This window comes from Oncorhynchus clarkii, chromosome 1 (assembly GCF_045791955.1).
Source record: "Oncorhynchus clarkii lewisi isolate Uvic-CL-2024 chromosome 1, UVic_Ocla_1.0, whole genome shotgun sequence".
NCBI classification, from domain to species: Eukaryota; Metazoa; Chordata; class Actinopteri; order Salmoniformes; family Salmonidae; genus Oncorhynchus; species Oncorhynchus clarkii.
In genome coordinates, this window is record NC_092147.1 from 46,742,644 (window position 1) to 46,762,474 (window position 19,831).

General features: G+C 43.4%; 1 protein-coding gene across 3 annotated transcripts in view; it reads left to right on the forward strand.

The window, feature by feature from the left end:
* The first annotated feature begins 1,256 nt into the window (after nt 1–1,256).
* Nucleotides 1,257–19,831, forward strand: part of LOC139408055 (transcription initiation factor TFIID subunit 4-like) — a 32,115-nt gene continuing 13,540 nt past the window's right edge. The window contains exons 1-12 of one of the 3 annotated variants that reach the window (XM_071151879.1): nt 1,257–2,479; nt 2,746–2,915; nt 3,474–3,563; nt 7,091–7,285; nt 7,592–7,714; nt 7,990–8,079; nt 8,398–8,574; nt 9,023–9,098; nt 9,430–9,541; nt 10,999–11,168; nt 11,417–11,547; nt 13,631–13,756. In XM_071151879.1, coding sequence (XP_071007980.1) covers nt 1,294–2,479; nt 2,746–2,915; nt 3,474–3,563; nt 7,091–7,285; nt 7,592–7,714; nt 7,990–8,079; nt 8,398–8,574; nt 9,023–9,098; nt 9,430–9,541; nt 10,999–11,168; nt 11,417–11,547; nt 13,631–13,756 — 2,646 coding nt within the window. In that variant the 5' untranslated portion in view covers nt 1,257–1,293. Of the gene's footprint in view, nt 2,480–2,745; nt 2,916–3,473; nt 3,564–7,090; nt 7,286–7,591; nt 7,715–7,989; nt 8,080–8,397; nt 8,575–9,022; nt 9,099–9,429; nt 9,542–10,998; nt 11,169–11,416; nt 11,548–13,187; nt 13,757–19,831 lie in introns of all 3 variants that reach the window. The other 2 variants (XR_011634144.1, XM_071151883.1) reach the window with 2 other exon arrangements.

Below are 19,831 nucleotides of genomic sequence, written 5' to 3' on the forward strand. Positions count from 1 at the left end.
ATCTACCTCATACCCATGCACGTCAACTCTGTATTGGTAACCCCTTGTATATTGCCAAGTTATCGTTACTCATTGTGTATTTATTCCTCATGTTATTATTTCTCTTTTTTTTCCTCTGCATTGTTGGGAAGAGCCCCGCGTGAGTTTTTCACTGTTAGTCTACACCTGTTTACGAAGCATGTGACAAATAAAATTCGATTTTAATTGATTTGATATCACGTGAAAGGGAACGCTGTACTATTCAGTCCCAGGTTAAATAACACCGTATATGGATTCTGCAGACCCTACTGAGTACTCCCAATCCGACTTTTACTTCTGCGCAAATATCGTTCTTTCACTATATATTATGCCAATATGAAATTCATATACAGGGATTTGCATTGTGGTCAATGGAATCGGTGGAGTAGGGAGTCACCTGCACTCTGTATTAAACCAATTGCCCAGCACAAGAGACTCAAGTTTTGCATATTATATTGCGTAAATCCAATAACATGTATTTTATTAAAAGTGTATTCTTTAATTATAGCCTACACAACAGCTTTCAACATGCAATACCGGTATTTGTTTAAACTTTCAAACCTAATGCTAGTATAAAAAATGCATTATAATAAAAGTACATAAAATCAGCAATGTATCTTGTCCAAGATGGTTGCAATGCTGTGAAAAACAGTTGTACGTGTATCGAGATTCCACAATTTTGCATATCTTTGCATGCGGCTCTTATTTTGAAAAGGAGAATCCGCGATCGTGACGCCAGCATCCTGCTACATGGAAAATGGTAATATCGTTTTTCTAAATTTGGTGCTGACGGGAAATCAACATCTCGCGCGTTTTCGACATCGTCTGGAACCAATGGTGGAGTTCGTTTTGCATGGCTCGGTGCCCGTATGTGGGGAGTTTGGATTTTAGACCATTCGATTGGTGCTTAAGCGAAATCTCCACTCAAACGGGGAACCGGGGCCTGCAAAACAAACTTCCACACTCTAACACGTCTGGAATGGGTTTATTAATAAATAGCAGCAGTATGTATATAGCTTATGGGTTTACTAAATATAAGCAGTATATAGCTTTGATTTATACATTAGTAGGCCTATTTGTTTTCTTCTTTATTATACTTGTCTTGAAGCACTACTGTAGGGTATCTTGTGGAATAAGAAACTTTGAGGTACAATCAGCGCAAATCTGCATTATAGTAGAACAGTGGTCCTTTCTTGAAATTATATTTCTACATTCGAAGCCCACGCGCATGCGTACATTCTACAATACGATTTGCACAACGGTCTATCATCAAAGATGGCGGGAGCCTCCGACCCACTGGAGGACATGCTCTTCAATGAGGTAGACGAAAAAGCAGTAAGTGACTTAGTTGGCTCTTTGGAATCGCAACTTGTCAGCCAAAAGACTTCGCCCGCCACATTTTCCGATATCAAGCGAGAAGGATCTACGGGTACTGTCAGCCAGTTCTCAGGGAAAGTGCGTGATCAAGTGGGGTCTCTGGAGCCGCCACAACAAGGACACCCAAAAGCGGTGTTAAACGCGGAACCCTGCGCGAATCAGGCGATTTCGAATAAGAGTATCACCGCTTCTACCTCTTCCATCACTACTGGGGGCATTATAAACGCTGGTACCAATTTACAAACACATGGAGCCGCATCTCGCATCATTTCCCCCGCACCACCAGGATCGGTAACTTTGCCTGCTCAGACGACTAGCTACAACAGAGGGACTGTTTTGGGTCCAGCTGAAACATCGGCGGTGACTGCTCCGAACTCAAACCTCACAACAACAACGGCTATCAGGACTCCTTCACCTGGATTACAGAGTTTTAACGGTAGCCCCGGAGCTGTGAAGTTGGTCAACTCGCCAGCTGCTGCTCCCCAAATCGGGTTAGGCGGCAACACTGTTATAAGTACTGCCAGTGCGGGCAACTCAAATATCATTGTGTCTATGGCTTCACAGCCTCCTTCTCTACCAAACTATCCTGTATCTCAATCTGCTGTGGCATTTGTTACTCCCACTGTTGCATTGCAAAGGCATCCCAACCCCATGGCCAGTGCCTCACAGAATGGAGTAATAGACCCTAAGGTTTCTGCAGTGGTCACACAGGGTGCAGGTTCTCCGGGGGCCACCACCTCTCAGGTCATGAACCGCAATAACACTCTTATTAACACTACAATGGTGGCACCCAACCAGCCAGTCTCTGCTGGCCAATCAATCATTCTCGGAGGGTCTCCCTCTCCTGTTGTTGTGAACTCACCCATAAGCCAGGCAGCCGGTGTGAAACCAACGGTTAACGGAGTTGGTCAGCCCACGGTGACCATCGTGAGGCCCCCCGGTGCTCCTGTGATGGCCACCTCCGTGCAGCAGCAGAGACCTGGGCTGGTAGCGAGTCCCACGAGGACTGTGGCACCACAGATGGTCGTCAGACCACCACAGCAGACCACCATTCAGTTACCCCCTGGATTTACCATACCTCCCGGTAAGGAACCCTACTGACGTTATCCTGATTCTAAAACCTAGGTTCTGGCTCCCCAAGCTCCATTCTGAACAGAAATGTGCACCTTTCAATGTGTTGACCCATTAGTCAATCAATTAAACATTCATATAGTCAATAACCTAGTCTGTGCTATTCATTAATGCATTTATTAACCCAATGCCTAGGCCCCCCCCCCCCCAAAAAAAAACAGTAAACCATTGAAAATGGCAAATAGAGAAAGATGTGTGACCCGACTGTTTCTCCCCCAGGTATGGTGCTGGTGCGTACAGACACAGGCCAGCTGGTAATGGTTCCTCAGCAGGTTCTAGCCCAGGCTCAGGCTAAGACCCAACAAGGCCAGGCTGCTGTCTCTAACATCTGCCCCCGGCCTGCTACACCTACCGCTGGGACCACCATCAGAGTCAGTACTCCCAGCCAGGTATGGATGGGGGAATCAGGCTGAAGTTATCTAGAGGGGGACTGAACTGTATTATGTCAAATCAAACGTGTTTGTCGATCTGAACGACGTCTGTCTGCCATGTAGTGTCCAATCCTCTTTAGTGGCCCAAGTATAGACCTAGTCCTCCTGACAAAAAAAAGAATGGCACTGCTAGATCATGTGGATTTTGCATAAGATCGATGCTGCCCATGTCAGGAATATTATTGGGGATGATGTAGTATATGACTGCTCATGGTCATGGTCATGGTTAACATCAGTCTCACGGAGAACATAGATTCTCGTTCGGGTCCGATCATGGTTATCTGCTGTGGCTGTAGAGTCCCAATCGTGAGCGGTATACTCTGCCACTGGGCATAACCGAAGGTCTGCCCTTACGTTGTAGGGATGTCCTGCTTTTTCTTCCTCTTCACCCTTTTAATTTCCCTCTCAAGTTGTGCCAGTGTGGGTTTCACTTTCAAGTAAGTCATAAGTTGACCATGTATACCGGTACTAATGTCCAGTGCACCTCTGACCCCTTGCTCCCCCTGTTCTCTGCAGGCTTCTTGTACAACCCAGGCTGTTCGTCTGGCCTCCCCTGTCCAGGCCAGAATGTTGCAGTCCCCCTCTCCCACCAGCTCTGCTATACAGGTGTGTACTTACTGTCTCCATGCAGCCCTCTGTCAGAAAAAACACACACCTAATTATAGTTAGCTTCTAGAGCCTCTCAGTAGATTTAAAATGAATTTGTATTAAATACATTTCACATATTCCAGCCCTGTTTTTATTTTTGTTGTGGTTTTAGTTTGATTTACAGTGCCTTCGGAAAGTAATCAGACCTCTTGAACATTTTCTACATTTTGATACGTTACAGCCTTAATCTAACATTTTCTCAGCAATCTACACACAATACCCCATAATGACAAAGCAAAAATAGGTTTTTAGACATTTTTGCACATTTATTAAAATAAAAAACAGAAATACCTTATTTATGTAAATATTCAGACTTTTTGCTGTGAGACTTGAAATTGAGGTCAGGTGCATCCTGTTTCCATTGATCATCCTTGAGCTGTTTCTACAACTTGATTGGAGTCCACCTGTGTTAAATTCAATTGATTGGACATGATTTGAAAAGGCACCCACCTGACTATATAAGGTCCCATAGTTGACAGTGCATGTCAGAGCAAAAACCAAGCCATGAGGTCGAATGAATTGTCCGTAGAGCTCCGAGACAGGATTGTGTCGAGGCGCAGATCTGGGGAATGGGACCAAAAAATGTCTGCAGCATTGAAGGTCCCCATGATCACAGTGGCCTTCATCATTCTTAAATGGAAGAAGTTTGGAACCACCAATACTCTTCCAAGAGCTGGCCTCCCAGACACACTGATCAATCGAGGGAGAAGGGCCTTGGTCAGGGAGGTGACCAAGAACCCGATGGTCACTCTGACAGAGCTCTATAGTTCCTCTGTGGAGATGGGACAACCTTCCAGAAGGACAACCATCTCTGCAGCACTCCACCAATCAGGCCTTTATGGTAGAGCGGCCAGACAGAAGCCACTCCTCAGTAAAAGGCACATGACAGCCCGCTTGGGAGTTTGTCAAAAGGCACCTAAAGACTATCAGACCATGAGAAACATGATTCTCTGATGAAACCAAGATTGGCACCATCCCTACAGGGAAGCATGGTGGTGGCAGCATCATGCTGTGGGGGGTGTTTTTCAGCAGTTGGGACTGGGAAATTAGTCAGGATTGAAGCAAAGATGAATGAAGCAAAGATGAACAGAGCAATGTACAGAGAGATCCTTGATGAAAACCTGCTCAGGACCTCAGACTTGGGTGAAGGTTTTACCTTCCAACAGGACAACGACCCTAAGCACACAGCCAAGACAAAGGAGGAGTAGCTTCGGGACAAGTCTCTGACTGTCCTTGAGTGGCCCAGCCAGAGCCCGGACTTGAACCTGATCAAACATCTCTGAAGAGACCTGAAAATAGCTGTGCAGCGACACTCCCGATCCAACCTGACAGCGCTTGAGAGGGTCTGCAGTAGAGGTCGATCGATTATGATTTTTCAACGCCGATACCGATTATTGGAGGACCAAAAAAAAAGCAGATACCGATTAATCGGCCGATTTTTAAAACATTTATTTGTAGTAATGACAATTGCAACAATACTGAATGAACACTTATTTTAACTTAATATGATACATCAATAAAATCAATTTAGCCTCAAATAAATAAGGAAACATGTTCAATTTGGTTTTAATAATGCAAAAACCGTGTTGGAGAAGAAAGTAAAAGTGCAATATGTGCCATGTAAAAAAGCTAACGTTTAAATTCCTTGCTCAGAACATGAGAACATATGAAAGCTGGTGGTTCCTTTTAACATGAGTCTTCAATATTCCCAGGTAAGAAGTTTTAGGTTGTAGTTATTATAGGAATTATAGAACTATTTCATTAACCTTTGACTATTGGATGTTCTTATAGGCACTTTGGTATTGCCAGTGTAACAGTATAGCTTCCATCCCTCTCCTCGCTCGAACCAGGAACACAACGACAACAGCCACCCCCGAAGCAGCGTTACCCATGCAGAGCAAGGGGAACAACCACTCCAAGTCTCAGAGCGAGTGATGTTTGAAACGCTATTAGCGCGCAACCCGCTAACTAGCTAGCCATTTCACATCGGTTACACCAGCCTAATCTCGGGAGTTGATAGGCTTGAAGTCATAAACAGCGCAATGCTTGACGCACAACGAACAGCTGCTGGCGAAACGCACAAAAAGTGCTGTTTGAATGAATGCTTACGTGCCTGCTGCTGCCTACCACCGATCAGTCAGACTGCTCTATCAAATCATAGACTTAGTTATAACATAATAACACACAGAAATACGAGCCTTAGGTCGTTAATATGATCGAATCCGGAAACTATCATCTCGAGAACAAGACGTTTATTCTTTCAGTGAAATACGGAACCGTTCCGTATTTTATCTAAGGGGTGGCATCCATTTGTCTAAATATTCCTGTTACATTGCACAACCTTCAATGTTATGACATAATTAAGTAAAATTCTGGCAAATTAGGCAGCTTAAACTGTTGCATATACCCTGACTCTGCGTGCAATGAACGCAAGAGAAGTGACACAATTTCACCTGGTTAATATTGCCTGCTAACCTGGATTCCTTAAGCTAAATATGCAGGTTTAAAAATATATACTTCTGTGTATTGATTTTAAGAAAGGCATTGATGTTCATGGTCAGGTACACATTGGAGCAACGATAAGCACCGCATCGATTATATGCAACGCAGGACACGCTAGATAAACTAGTAATATCATCAACCATGTGTAGTTAACTAGTAAATATGATTGATTGATTGTTTTTTATAAGGTAAGTTTAATGCTAGCTAGCAACTTACCTTGGCTTACTGCATTCGCGCAACAGGCAGGCTCCTCGTGGAGTGCATTGAGAGTCAGGTGGTTTGAGCATTAGACTAGTTAACTGTAAGGTTGCAAGATTGAATCCCCCGAGCTGACAAGGTAAAAATCTGTCGTCCTGCCCCTGAACGAGGCAGTTTACCCACCGTTCCTAGGCCGTAATTGAAAATAAGAATGCGTTCTTAACTGACTTGTCTAGTTAAATAAAGGTGTAAAAAAAACACCAAAAAACAACTGGTTTTATGAAAACTTGAAATCGGCCCTAATTAATCGACCATGCCGATTAATCGGTCGATCTCTAGTCTGCAGAGAAGAATGGGAGAAATTCCCCAAATACAGGTATGCCAAGCTTGTAGCGTCGTACCCAAGAAGACTCAAGGCTGTTGTCGCTGCCAAAGGTGCTTCAACAAAGTACTGAGTAAAGGATCTGAATACTTATGTAAATGTGATATTTCAGTTTATTATTTTTTATAAATTAGTAAACATTTCTAAAAACCTGTTCTTGCGTTGTCATTATGGGGTATTGTGTGTAGATTTTGAAAAAAAGATGTAATCAAGTTTAGAATAAGGCTGTAACGTAACAAAATGTGGAAAAGGTGAAGGCGTCTGAATACTTCCCGTAGGCACTGTGTTATGTTGTGGTAAATGGTTGTTTACTCTCAGCTGAACTATGTGCGTCGTGTTAACCGTTGTTTCCACGACTGTATAAAGTTCTAGTCATATATATGCCTGTTGCCATTCTCTCCAGAAGGCGATAACCGTGGCTCCTGCAGGTGCGTCTGTGTCGGTGAAGATGACCACCCCTCAGAAAGCCCAGACAGTGATCACAGGGGGTCAAGCCCTGGCCAAGCCTGGTGCTGTACGGCCCTCTATAACCCTTAACACTGCAGCAGCAGCCAGTGCCTCCACAACCCCTACAATGGTAACTGCACCAGTCTCCCAGGTTTGTCAATTGTGTTACTTTACTGACACTTTGCTAGACCCAAACAGTGTGTGGTTTACCATGTGGTGAGTTGATTGACATTTTTTTTTATTGGTCAGTTTCCCACTTGGAGGGGGGTGGTGTTGTTTACTGTAAAGTGTTTTGCTATTTTAAATGCCCCTTTAAAATAATGTTTTGAGTTGATTTAATAATGTTTTCTAATACCAAAAGTGGTGGTGACATGAGAATGAAAGTTTGTGCAAGACTTATCAATCATTTTCATGGAAAGTCTAATCCTACTCAATGACCCATTCTCTTCTCTTGCAGGAAATGCAAGAAAATGTGAAGAAGTGCAAGAACTTCCTGTCCACCCTGATCAAGCTGGCGTCCCACAACTCCCCATCTCCAGACACATCCAAGAACGTCAAGGGCCTGGTGCAGGATCTTCTGGTGAGTCAAGACTCCTATAGAACACTAGGTTAAGAATATGATGAGTAGATGACGTCCTTGTGGCGTTTGTCGTTAACTCGCGCCGTATAAATGATCAACGAGTGGCTTATATGTGACAGTTATTATAAGGAGTGATGACTTTTCACATTTTGTTATCTGGTTCAATTGTCAGCGTGGAATTATGGAGCGTGGAAATTATGACATTTCCTTTTATTTTATTTATTTCTTTTTTTTTTGTCTGATTTTCACACTTAATGTCTTCTTTCTTTGATCAGGATGCTAAAATCGAGCCTGAGGAGTTCACCACACGTCTGCAGGCTGAGCTGAAGTCCTCTCCCCAGCCGTACCTCATCCCCTTCCTCAAGGTTTGTTTGTTACCCTTAACCGTCAGCCTGACCTTTTTCTGAGCTCATTGCTATGCAATTACTAAAGTACCATGTAACATGTTACTACAATGTTACTAGTGTAATTAGTGTCACTACCCAGGTATAAGAGCAAATTTGCGTAAATTGTTACCCTAACATAGTAAATTGTTACCCTAACATAGTAAATTGTTTCCCTGACATAGTAAATTGTTTCCCTGACATAGTAAATTGTTTCCCTGACATAGTAAATTGTTACCCTAACATAGTAAATTGTTGACGACATTACCACGTAACCCGTATTTGTTTCCTTCCGTTCAGAAAAGCCTTCCTGCCCTGCGGCTGTCCCTGCTCAACAACCAGCAGACTCTGTTGGCCTCCACCAACGCTTCTGCCCTGGCCGCTGCCTCCACTACTACCACCAGCGCTATCAGGGCCCGGCTCCCCACCACCGTCAGCCCCGCCACAGGCATTGTCAGGACACCCACCACTTCTCTGGTACGACCCTCCGGAAGTTAGACACTGGAGACTGGAAAGATGCGCTGACGTTTTTAAGGGTTCTTCTTTCCATAGTAGGCCAGGCAGAATTTATTTTGAGGCCGTTCTAGGTTGTCTCTCTATAATACACACAACCATTCAGTGTTGTGGTCTGTTCTATTCAGTTGGTTGTGTTCTGTCTGTTATGCACCACTTGGCTCAAACTATTGTGAGTTCCGTTTTCTGTTCAAGGTTTTATGTGTCACATGCACAAGTACAGTGAAATGCTTAACTTGCTAGCTCTACCCAACAGTGCAGTATTCAATATCAAAGTAGTATAACTAATAATACAAATAATTTAAAAAAAACACAATAAATAAGGGAGCAAGCTATATACAGGGACAGTGCCAGTACCAAATGTCCAATGTGCAGGGATACTGTTCATGTTCTAATGGCTCCTCTCTTCCAGGGTGTGAGAAGACCAGGGGTTCAGGGGGTCCAGACTCGCATGCCGATGGTCATCCCTCAGACCATCCGGCCACAAGGTACTTGGCACCGCACAGCGCCCTCTCTCTCCATGCAGACAACGGACAACCTCAATAGGCGATCGCGGCGCTCTCGACCTATGCTATTGTTGAAGGGAAGAGGTTATCCCCAGTGGACACTTGTTTTACCCACATCGTTTAATTATTCAAGGCCTGGATGATTATTAAGTGTCTCGGGTGTTAAAAGTGTTGAGCTATAACAGAAATGGACCAGCAGGGGAGGCCCCAGGACCGGATTTGAAAACCCCTTGTTAAGAGCAATGCACCGAGGCCCATTTTCTCACCATGCTATTGAACAGCTTTGTAATGATATGTTTTGTTTCTTTGTCAGGCACAGTTGCAAGAGGACTCACTATTATTGCAGGCAGATCTCCTGTGGGCATTGGTGCCCAGGCCTCTGCCAATCAGAAGAAGCTGAATGAGCCTGGAGGCGGGACGTTCAGGTACAGAATATCCGGGTTGTCAGGGGAAAACTATACTCTCTGTAACCAGGTTTCCATCCAACCTTTTTATGCAGGTAAAGTAAATAAAAACGTTTAGTGACAGGCCTGACGGAAACGACGTTTAACAACAAATTTGACAAATGTCGACAATACAAAATACGCTAGACAAGGTGGGATCTTTTTGTGTCTGTAAAATGTTTTATACGAGAAATGTCGGTGGAAATGCTTTTATGCACAAATATTGATCTATTAACCGTCATATCGAAGTAAACTTGGAGTCACGCGAGATGACTTGTTGTGTGGCCCTCCCACTACGACTCGTTGGGAAAGCATGAAGTTCATTAGGCTACAGATTAAATAAGTTAGAATGAACTTCACAGGGTGGTGAAAGTGCAAGGTGAGCTTGATGCTCCTTTCCAATAAATATCCAGGGTCTTATACAGGTTACATTATCATCCATGCTTGGCTTCCATTTGACAAATACAAATAATCTATCTCATGTATGTCGGCTATACCCGCACTGTATCTGGAAAGGGACAACTGAACGCATTCAACTGAAATGTCTCTTCCGCATTTAACCCAACCCCTTTGAATCAGAGAATTGCGGGGGGGGGGGGGGGGGGGGGGGCTGGCTTAATTGACATCCATGTCTTTGGTGCCCTTGGGGAACAGTGGGTTAACTTGCTTGCTCGGGCAGAATGACCGATTTTTACCATGTCAGCTCGGGGATTCGAACCAACGACCTTTAGGTTTCTGACCCAACTAGCCACTAGGCCTGTTGGCAATACCAGAGTGGGCACACTCGCTATATAACGCAACATTTTTTGTGGGATTTGAAAATGTGATAGAAACACTTAACTTGTATTTGGTACATGGGGAATTAAACCACAGAAGGTATTTCTATGTGTAAATGTCATCACTCACAGCCTTTTATCTGCAACAAGTCAATTTGATGGAAACATCTCTTGTGGGAAAATGTGCATAGTTTTTATGCAGATTTTAAAATATTCACGTAAAAAATCTCTTACCCTTTGGATGGAAAGCTAGCTACTTTGGGTATCTGACCCCATGTAAACCTACAGTGTTTGAGGCTCCTGGCACTGTTTGGCTTCGTTTTACTGTGATAGTTTTCCATGATGCACAGAAACAGATCCACCACAGGATGGCAGCATTTCACACGTTTTGACACAATGGTGGGGTTGAGAAACACACTTAAACACCAACTCCTGTCCTTGATCTGTGTGCAAATTACTTCATGTTCTTTTGAGAAATTGACATGAAATCCACATGGTGTAATTGTCTAGGCAACCACCAAATGTACATTCATGTGTAGCTTTCTTTTTATGAACCAGAAAATCAAGACCTAACTGACTGATTAACAAAGCTGTTAGCTGGCCAACTTAATGAACTTGCTTTCTGGAGCGCCCCACTGATCTGTGTATACTGCATCTCTTTAGGGATGATGATGACATCAACGACGTGGCGTCCATGGCGGGGGTGAACCTGAACGAGGAGAACGCCCGCATCATGGCCACCAACTCTGAGCTGGTGGGCACCAAGATCCGCTCCTGTAGGGACGAGGCCTTCCTCCCGCCAGGCCTGCTGCACAGACGCATCATGGAGACCGGTATGTGCAATAACCTGTCCTTTCTCCTGAACCAGCTATAAAACCCCGAAGTGTGCACTTGTTCACTTACTTATATATTGGATATGAAGGGAAATGACTAGTGTCAGAAATATGCCTTTGAAAGAAGTGGAGCTGGGCCCTGATGTCTGTCGATCGTCAATAAATGACTGACCGCACCTTGCCATCCTACCACAGATAACGGCACTGATTGGCTGCTAATGCCTTTCGCTCTTTTTCTTCTGCTAAAGCCAAGAGGTTTGGGGTGACAGAGGTCCCAGCTGAGGCAGTGAACTACATCTCCCATGCCACCCAGGCCAGGCTGAGATCCGTGCTAGAGAAAGTGTCAACTATCGCCCAGCACCGCACTGACGGGGGCAAGGTAAGAACAGGAAGAGTCGAGGTTATCATGAACAGAAGCAGGTGAACAGTACAAGCGCAACAGTACATGAATAACACAAAAATAACACATGACCAACATCATGAACAGTATACAAACTACATCAACAACAGCATGAACAATACACAAACTACATGAACAGTACATGAACAGTATACAAACTACATCAACAACAGCATGAACAGTACACAAACTACATGAACAGTACATGAACAGTACACAAACTACATGAACAGTACATGAACAGGGGACAAACCAAATGAACAACTTCATGAACAGTACACAAACTACATAAACAACATCATGAACAGTACACAAACAACAACATGAACAGTACGCAAACTACATGAACAACAGCATGAACAGTACACAAACTACATGAACGGTACACAAACTACATGAACAGTACACAAACTACATCAACAACATCAAGAACAGTACAGTCGTGGACAAATGTTTTGAATGACACAAATATTAATTTCCACAAAGTTTGCTGCTTCAGTGTCTTTAGATACTTTTGTCGGATGTTAACTATGGAATAATGAAGTATAATTACAAGCATTTCATAAGTGTCAAAGGCTTTTATTGACACTTACATGAAGTTGAGGCAGAGTCAATATTTGCAGTGTTGACCCTTCTTTTTCAAGACCTCTGCAATCCGACCTGGCATGCTGTCAATGAACTTCTGGGCCACATCCTGACTGATGGCAGCCCATTCTTACATAATCAATGCTTGGAGTTTGTCAGAATTTGTGGGTTTTTGTTTGTCTACCCGCCTCTTGAGGATTGACCACAAGTTCTGAATAGGATTAAGGTCTGGGGAGTTTCCTGGCCATGGACCCAAAATATCGATGTTTTGTTCCCCGAGCCACTTAGTTATCACTTTTGCCTTATGGCAAGGTGCTCCATCATGCTAGAAAACGCATTGTTTGTCACCAAACTGTTCCTGGATGGTTGGGAGAAGTTGCTCTCTGAGGATGTATTGGTACCATTCTTTATTCATGGCTGTGTTTTTAGGTAAAATTGTGAGTGAGCCCACTCCCTTGGCTGAGAAGCAACCCCACACATGAATGGTCTCAGGATGCTTTACTGTTGGCATGACACAGGACTGATGATAGCGCTCACCTTGTCTTCTCTGGACAAGCTTTTTTCCGGATGCCACAAACAATCGGAAAGGGGATTCATCAGAGAAAATGACTTTACCACAGTCCTCAGCAGTCCAATTCCTGTACCTTTTGCAGAATATCAGTCTGTCCCTGATGTTTTTCCTGGAGAGAAGTGGCTTCTTTGCTGCCCTTCTTGACACCAGGCCATCCTCCAAAAGTCTTTGCCTCACTGTGCGTGCAGATGCACTCACACTTGCCTGCTGCCATTTCTGAGCAAGCTCTGTACTGGTGGTGCTCTGATCCCGCAGCTGAATCAACTTTAGGAGACGGTCCTGGCGTTTGCTGGACTTTCTTGGGCGCCCTGAAGCCTTCTTCACAACAATTGAACCGCTCTCCTTGAAGTTCTTGATGATCCGATAAATGATTGATTTAGGTGCAATCTTACTGACAACAATATCCTTGCCTGTGAAGCCCTTTTTGTGCAAAGCAATGATGATGGTACGTGTTTCCTTGCAGGTAACCATGGTTGACAGAGGAAGAACAATGATTCCAAGCACCACCCTCCTTTTGAAGCTTCCAGTCTGTTATTCGAACTCAATCAGCATTGACAGAGTGATCTCCAGCCTTGTCCTCGTCAACACTCACACCTGTGTTAACGACAGAATCACTGACATGATGTCAGCTGGGCAATGGAAATGTTTTTTGGGGATTCAGCTCATTTGCATGGCAAAGAGGGACTTTGCAATTCATCTGATCACTCTTCATAACAAACTGGAGTATATGCAAATTGCCATCATACAAACTGAGGCAACAGACTGTACATGAACAGTACATGAACAGCATCATGAACAGTACATGAACAACATCATGAACAGTACATGAACAATAGCATCCTACGTGTCCCTTTTTATTGTATTTTTTCACTCTCCCTTTCTCCTGTCCTTTCCCTCTCTATGCAGGATGAGGAGTGGTATGAGCCGTCGACAGACGTCAGGGCCCAGCTCCGCTTCTTTGAGCAGCTGGACAGGATGGAGAAACAGAGGAAGGACGAGCAGGAGAGGGAGGTCCTACTCAAGGCTGCCAAGGTAGCGACACGCACCACCGGACTACATGCCCACCGGGACTGTGCTACTACCACATTACCGCATCACCGGCAATAATTTGTTTAACTCCAGGAGAGGAGTGGCCTGTTAATAGTTGCAGTGTGTTTGTCGGTGCGTGTGCGCACGCGTGTCCACCCCATGGGAACGATGTGACACATGAAAACGGAGGTAATTAGTGGAGTTTGAACAGAAACCACAACTCCCTCTACAGACATCATTAGACCTCCACAGGAGTGTACACACACACACTAATTAACTTAATGTGGGATAGAGATGTCATCCAGGAGATAATTAGCTCTGTGGTGCTGTGTAGATGGGATCTCACCAACCACATTAACACTGTCATGTGGGAGTCGGCCTAGTTACTATGCATTGCCCTGCTTGTAATTGACATTAGACAACACATACACTGGACAAAAATATAAACGCAACAATTTTAAAGATTTTACTGAGTTACAGTTCATACAAGGAAATCAGCCAATTTAAATTAACGAATTAGGTCCTAATCTATGGATTTCGTAATGACTAGGAATACAGATACCTTAAAGAAATGTAGGGGTGTGGATCAGAAAACCAGTCAGGATCTGGTGTGATGACCATTTGCATCATGCAGCGCGACACATCTCCTTTCGCATAGAGTTGACCAGGCTGTTGATTGTGGCCTGTGGATTGTTGTCCTACTCTTGTGGCTGTGTGAAGCTGCGGGATATTGTTCGGGAACTGGAACAGGCTGTCATATACGTCGACCCAGAGCATCCCAAACACGCTCAGTGGGTGACGTCTGGTGAGCGGCGCGAGGAGCAGAGCGTGCCCAATTTGACTGGAGCGCGGAGCGAGATTCCCGAAGGCTGGAGCATCAGCTGCCTTCTTGCCAGTAGCGCTCACTTCACGAGTTCAGGGCATGCCAGGCCCAGCACTCATGTGTAGGCTACTCTGTCGACTACTTGTGTGCTGCTATGGCTACTCTCATGGAGAGTTTGCTAAATATTTTCGTAAAGAAACTGATCAAATGCACAGGTGCCAAATCAAAGTGACTTACAAAGATGAGGACTAAGAGTAGTATAGTGAGTGCAATGATGTAAGGTCCATAACTAAAGAATCATATTGTGGAATCTGAAAAGATGCATATGCTAAAAGAAAGGAACGAGGTGTGTGGCTAATTGTGATTGTAGCAAAGTATTTATAAACAAAAAATCTGATCACTTAAGTTTCCTTTTATTTTTTAATTTCTATTATCTATACAATTGATTTTGGCCCAATAGACCTGGCATATTCCAACTTTCAATGAGCTTTCTGTTTTCATTGGGTTATTTTGCTTAAAAACCTTTTATGCTTACAACTCTGCATGCCTGTCAAGAGTGGCCAAAGGGGTTGTTAAGCGTCCCCAGTGGCTCTGCAAGAGCAGAGAGGATATTCTCCGCTGCTGACCTGCTCTCTAGGAACAATCACATGAGCCTGAAGCCACAGACTCTGGCCAAACTCGTCTTTCTAGAAATGAATTCAAAGGCACTGTAGACTGAGCCTAATAAGGCTTTTTTTGTGTGTTTAATTTGTATTTAATTCTAAGTAAATCACAGCCTATATGTGCAATTTATAGACTAATAATGATTTGATTTCAATTAGATGTTTAAATGCTGAGCGCTTAATGTCTCCGACTTAATGTCTCCGAGTGTGTTGCACTCGCAAATGCTTCAATGTATTTCTTTGTAGGCTATAACATTGAAATAATTGGCTCCCTGTCTAGCTCTTGACCCTATTTAGAGTGTTTATATGCTGTTTTAATACGATGTAGCCATGTAGCCTATTTGAAATGACGAGCACTTCTTACATCTTTTCATGTTTTATTCAAATACTTTTCATTCAAATCATATGGTTTGGTTTCAACGCTTCAAACCAAATGGTAGGTCCAAAAATAGATGGATATTGGTGAAATTGTGATTTTGATGAATGGAATGAATTTGGAGCTGCGTTTTTTTTTTTTTTTTTTCATGTGAGCAGGTAGCGGTTTTTAGCAGAGCACTTGGAAAGGACGCAGAGCTCCGGAGAGGTGCACAAGCACCGCTCCATGAGCGGTGAGCGGGATTTCCGACCGCTCAACTACACTCACATACTCTGCTGGTGAGTAACGCAGGCCATGGAAGAACTGGGACACTTTCAGCTTCCAGGAATTGTGTACAGATCCTTATGACATGTGGGGTCGTACATTATCACGCTGAAAACGTGTGATGGCGGCGGATGATTGGCACGACAACGGGCCTCAGGATCTCGCCACGGTATCTCTGTGCATTCAAATTGCCAGCAGTAAAATGCAATTGTGTTTGTTGTCTGTAGCCTATGCCTGCCCATACCATAACGCCAACACCAACATGGAGCTTTCTGTTCACAACTTTGACATCAGCAGACCGCTCGCCCACACAACGCCGTACACGCTGCTTGCCATCTACCCGGTACAGTTGAAACCTGGATTCATCTGTTACGAGCACACTTCTCCAAAGTGCAAGTGGCCATCGACGGTGGGAATTTACCCATTGAAGTCGGTTACAATGCCCATCTGCAGTAAGGTCAAGAACCTGGTGAGGACGATGAACACGCAGATGAGCTTCCCTGGGATGGTTTGTGCAGAAACTATTTGGTTGTGCAAACCCACAGTTTCATCAGCTATCCAGGTAAATGGTCTCAGACGATCCCGCAGGGAAAAAAAAAACGTGGTCTGCGATTGTGAGGTTGGTTGGACGTACTGCAAAAATTCATGCAATTATGTTGGAGGCGGCTTATAGTAGAGAAATGAACATTCAATTATCTGCCAACAGCATCTGGTGGACATTCCTGTAGTCAGAATGCCAATTGCACGCTCCCTCAACTTGAGACATTGATCATGCTGTTTAATCAGGTTCTGTGTCACACCTGTAAGGTGGATGGATTATCTTGGAAATGCGCATTAACAGGGATGTAAAGAAATTTGTGCACCCAATTTTTAAATTTTATTTCAGCTATTGAAACATGGGACCAACATTGCGTTTTTTAAATAGTTTTGTTCAGTATATAATTGACTAAAAGTGAAAAACCAATACTTCTCTTCCCACACCAGATGCATAATCTTTATCAGTAGTTCAGAACAATAACTGTAATATACTATAACAGTGTTCTACAGCCCACATTGGTGCTATGATCTGTGGCTGTGACTGTAATGGAATTTTGGATGACGGTAATTGGCTAGCTAAATGACGCGGTCTCATTAATAACCGTTCAAATAGCAATAGACTTTTGGTAAAAAAAAGCAAAAAATTTGTTTTTATTTAGGAAATCTGTTCCCAAGTATTGCCACACAAAAAAAAAAAAAAGATGTGATCGCGTGTCAATGTAATCATCAAGGTATGAAATTATTATTTTCAGATACAATCTCTTTTTGGGCTTAGTTGTGTTCAATTTGCAGAGTACAATTTATTATAATTATTTTGCGCCCCCCGATTACTTTCCTGCCGCTGAAGTTGTACCTTTCCAAGTTTAGAAGAAGTGACTGCTAAATGCAAACTCCCAATCTTATAAGCCATTTCTGTATGCATAGCTAGCACACAGAAATTGGTGCTTGTAGTCAGTCGTTGTTAACTGTTGATTGGTGACTATGGCATGAACATATATTGGGGTTGACATCCATACAAGCATTTTCTACTCCGAACTCAACATAGTGTGAAATGCAAGTCGGAAGTTCACATACACCTTAGCCAAATACATTTAAACTCAGTTTTTCACAATTCCTGACATTTAATCCAAATAAAAATTAATTGCCTTAGGTCAGTTAGGATCACCACTTTATTTTAAGAATGCGAAATGTCAGAATAATAGTAGAGTGATTTATTTCAGCTTTGATTTCTTTCATCACATTCCCAGTGGGTCAGAAGTTGCTTTGAAAGCATTGCCTTTAAATTGTTTAACTTGGATCAAACTTTTAGGGTAGCCTTCCACAAGCTTCCCACAATAAGTTGGGTGAATTTTGGCCCATTCCTCCTGACATAGCTGGTGTAACTGAGTCAGTTTTGTGATGGCCACTCCAATACCTTGACTTGGTTGTCCTTAAGCCATTTTGCCACAACTTTGGAAGTATGCTTGGGATCATTGTCCATTTGCAAGACCCATTTGCGACTAAGCTTTAACTTCCTGACTGACGTCTTGAGATGTTGCTTCATCATATTCACATAATTTTCTTGCCTCATGATGCCATCTATTTTGTGAAGTGCACCAGTCCCTCCTGTAGCATAGTTCCCACACAACATGCTGCTGCCACCCCTGTGCTTCACGGTTGGAATGGTGTTTTTCGGCTTGCAAGCCTCCCCCTTTTCCTCCCAACATAACGATGGTCATTATGGCCAAACAGTTTTATTTTTCACCAGACCAGAGGACATTTCTCCAAAAAGTGCGATCTTTGTCCCCATGTGCAGTTGCAAACCGTAGTCTGGCTTTTTTTATGGCGGTTTTGGAGCAGTGGCTTCTTCCTTGCTGAGCGGCCTTTCAGGTTATGTCGATATAGGCCTGGTTTTACTGTGGATATATACTTTTGTACCTGTTTCTTCCAGCATCTTCACAAGGTCCTTTGCTGTTGTTCTGGAATTGATTTGCACTTTTCACCAAAGTACATTCATCTCTAGGAGACAGAACGCGTTTTTATTTCCTGAGCGGTATGAGTGCTGCGTGGTCCCATGGCGTTTGTACTTGCGTACTATTGTTTGTACAGATGAATGTGGTACCTTCAGGCATTTGGAAATTGCTCCCAAGGATGAACCAGACTTGTGGAGGTCAACAATTTTTCTTCTGAGGTCTTGTCTGATTTATTTTTATTTTCCAATGATGATGTCAAGCAAAGAGGCACTGAGTTTGAAAGTAGGCCTTGAAATACCTCCAATTGACTCAAATGATGTCAATTAGAAGCTTCTAAAGCCATGACATCGTTTTCTGGAATTTTCCAAGCTGTTTAAAGGCACATTCAACTTAGTTTATGTAAACTTTTGACCCATTGGAATTGTGATATAGTGAAATATAAGTGAAATAATCTGTCAACAATTGTTACTTGTGTCATGCACAAAGTAGATGACCTAACCGACTTGCCAAAACTATAGTTTGTTAACAAGAAATTTGTGGAGTGGTTGAAAAACAAGTTTTAATGACTCCAACCTAAGTGTATGTAAACTTCCGACTTCAACTGTATGAACAATAGCCTAAATGTAGGAATATTTTGCAGGGGGGGCAATGATATTCATGATCTTTCCCCCACGCATTTCCATGTCATTTCCATTGACCTCTTTACCGCATCTATTACGAGTGTACCCATGAGTTTACCAGTCCAATTGCCAGGGTTAGAGGTTCCACACCCTTTCTATTTCTACGTGTGCTGCTTCTGCATTGTGGGGGTGTTGCCTCGGGCCAGTGGTTCTCAAACCTCTCCTCGTGGACCCCCCCAGACGTTTCACAATTGTTTGTTGTTGCTCTGAACTAGCTCACCTGATTCAACTAGTCAAGGGCTTGGTGATTTTAGTTGACAAGTTGAATCAGGTGTGCCGGCTCTGTAATAGATCAAATGCATGGAACGGCTGGGGGTCCCCGAGGAGAGGTTTGAACCACTGGCCGAGAACCGGAGACTCATTTGCTTGTTTCAGCAAGGCGCAACAACGTTTCTTCACGCTGTTAATGTTACCGCAGAAACGGACTCAACCGCAAATAATGCCCGTGGCCGTCCTGTCTTAGGTCAGCTGTTGGTTCCTAAAGACAATATTTTATCTTCTTGTCGGTCTTCGTCCATAACCATTGGTTACGCAGTTATATAGTTATTGGGCCCAGCCCTACAAGCTAAAAAAATAGATTCTAATCTTATTTGACACATGCGCCGAATACAACAGGTGTAGACTTTACAGTGCAATGCTTTGCTTACCAAGAATGCAGGGTTAAAAAGTAAAACATTTAAAAGTGAGAAAAATGTGCTAGATAAAAATAGTAACACAATATAGCAATAACCAAGCTATATACAAGGAGTACTGGGACCGAGTCAATGTGCAGGGGTACGAGGTA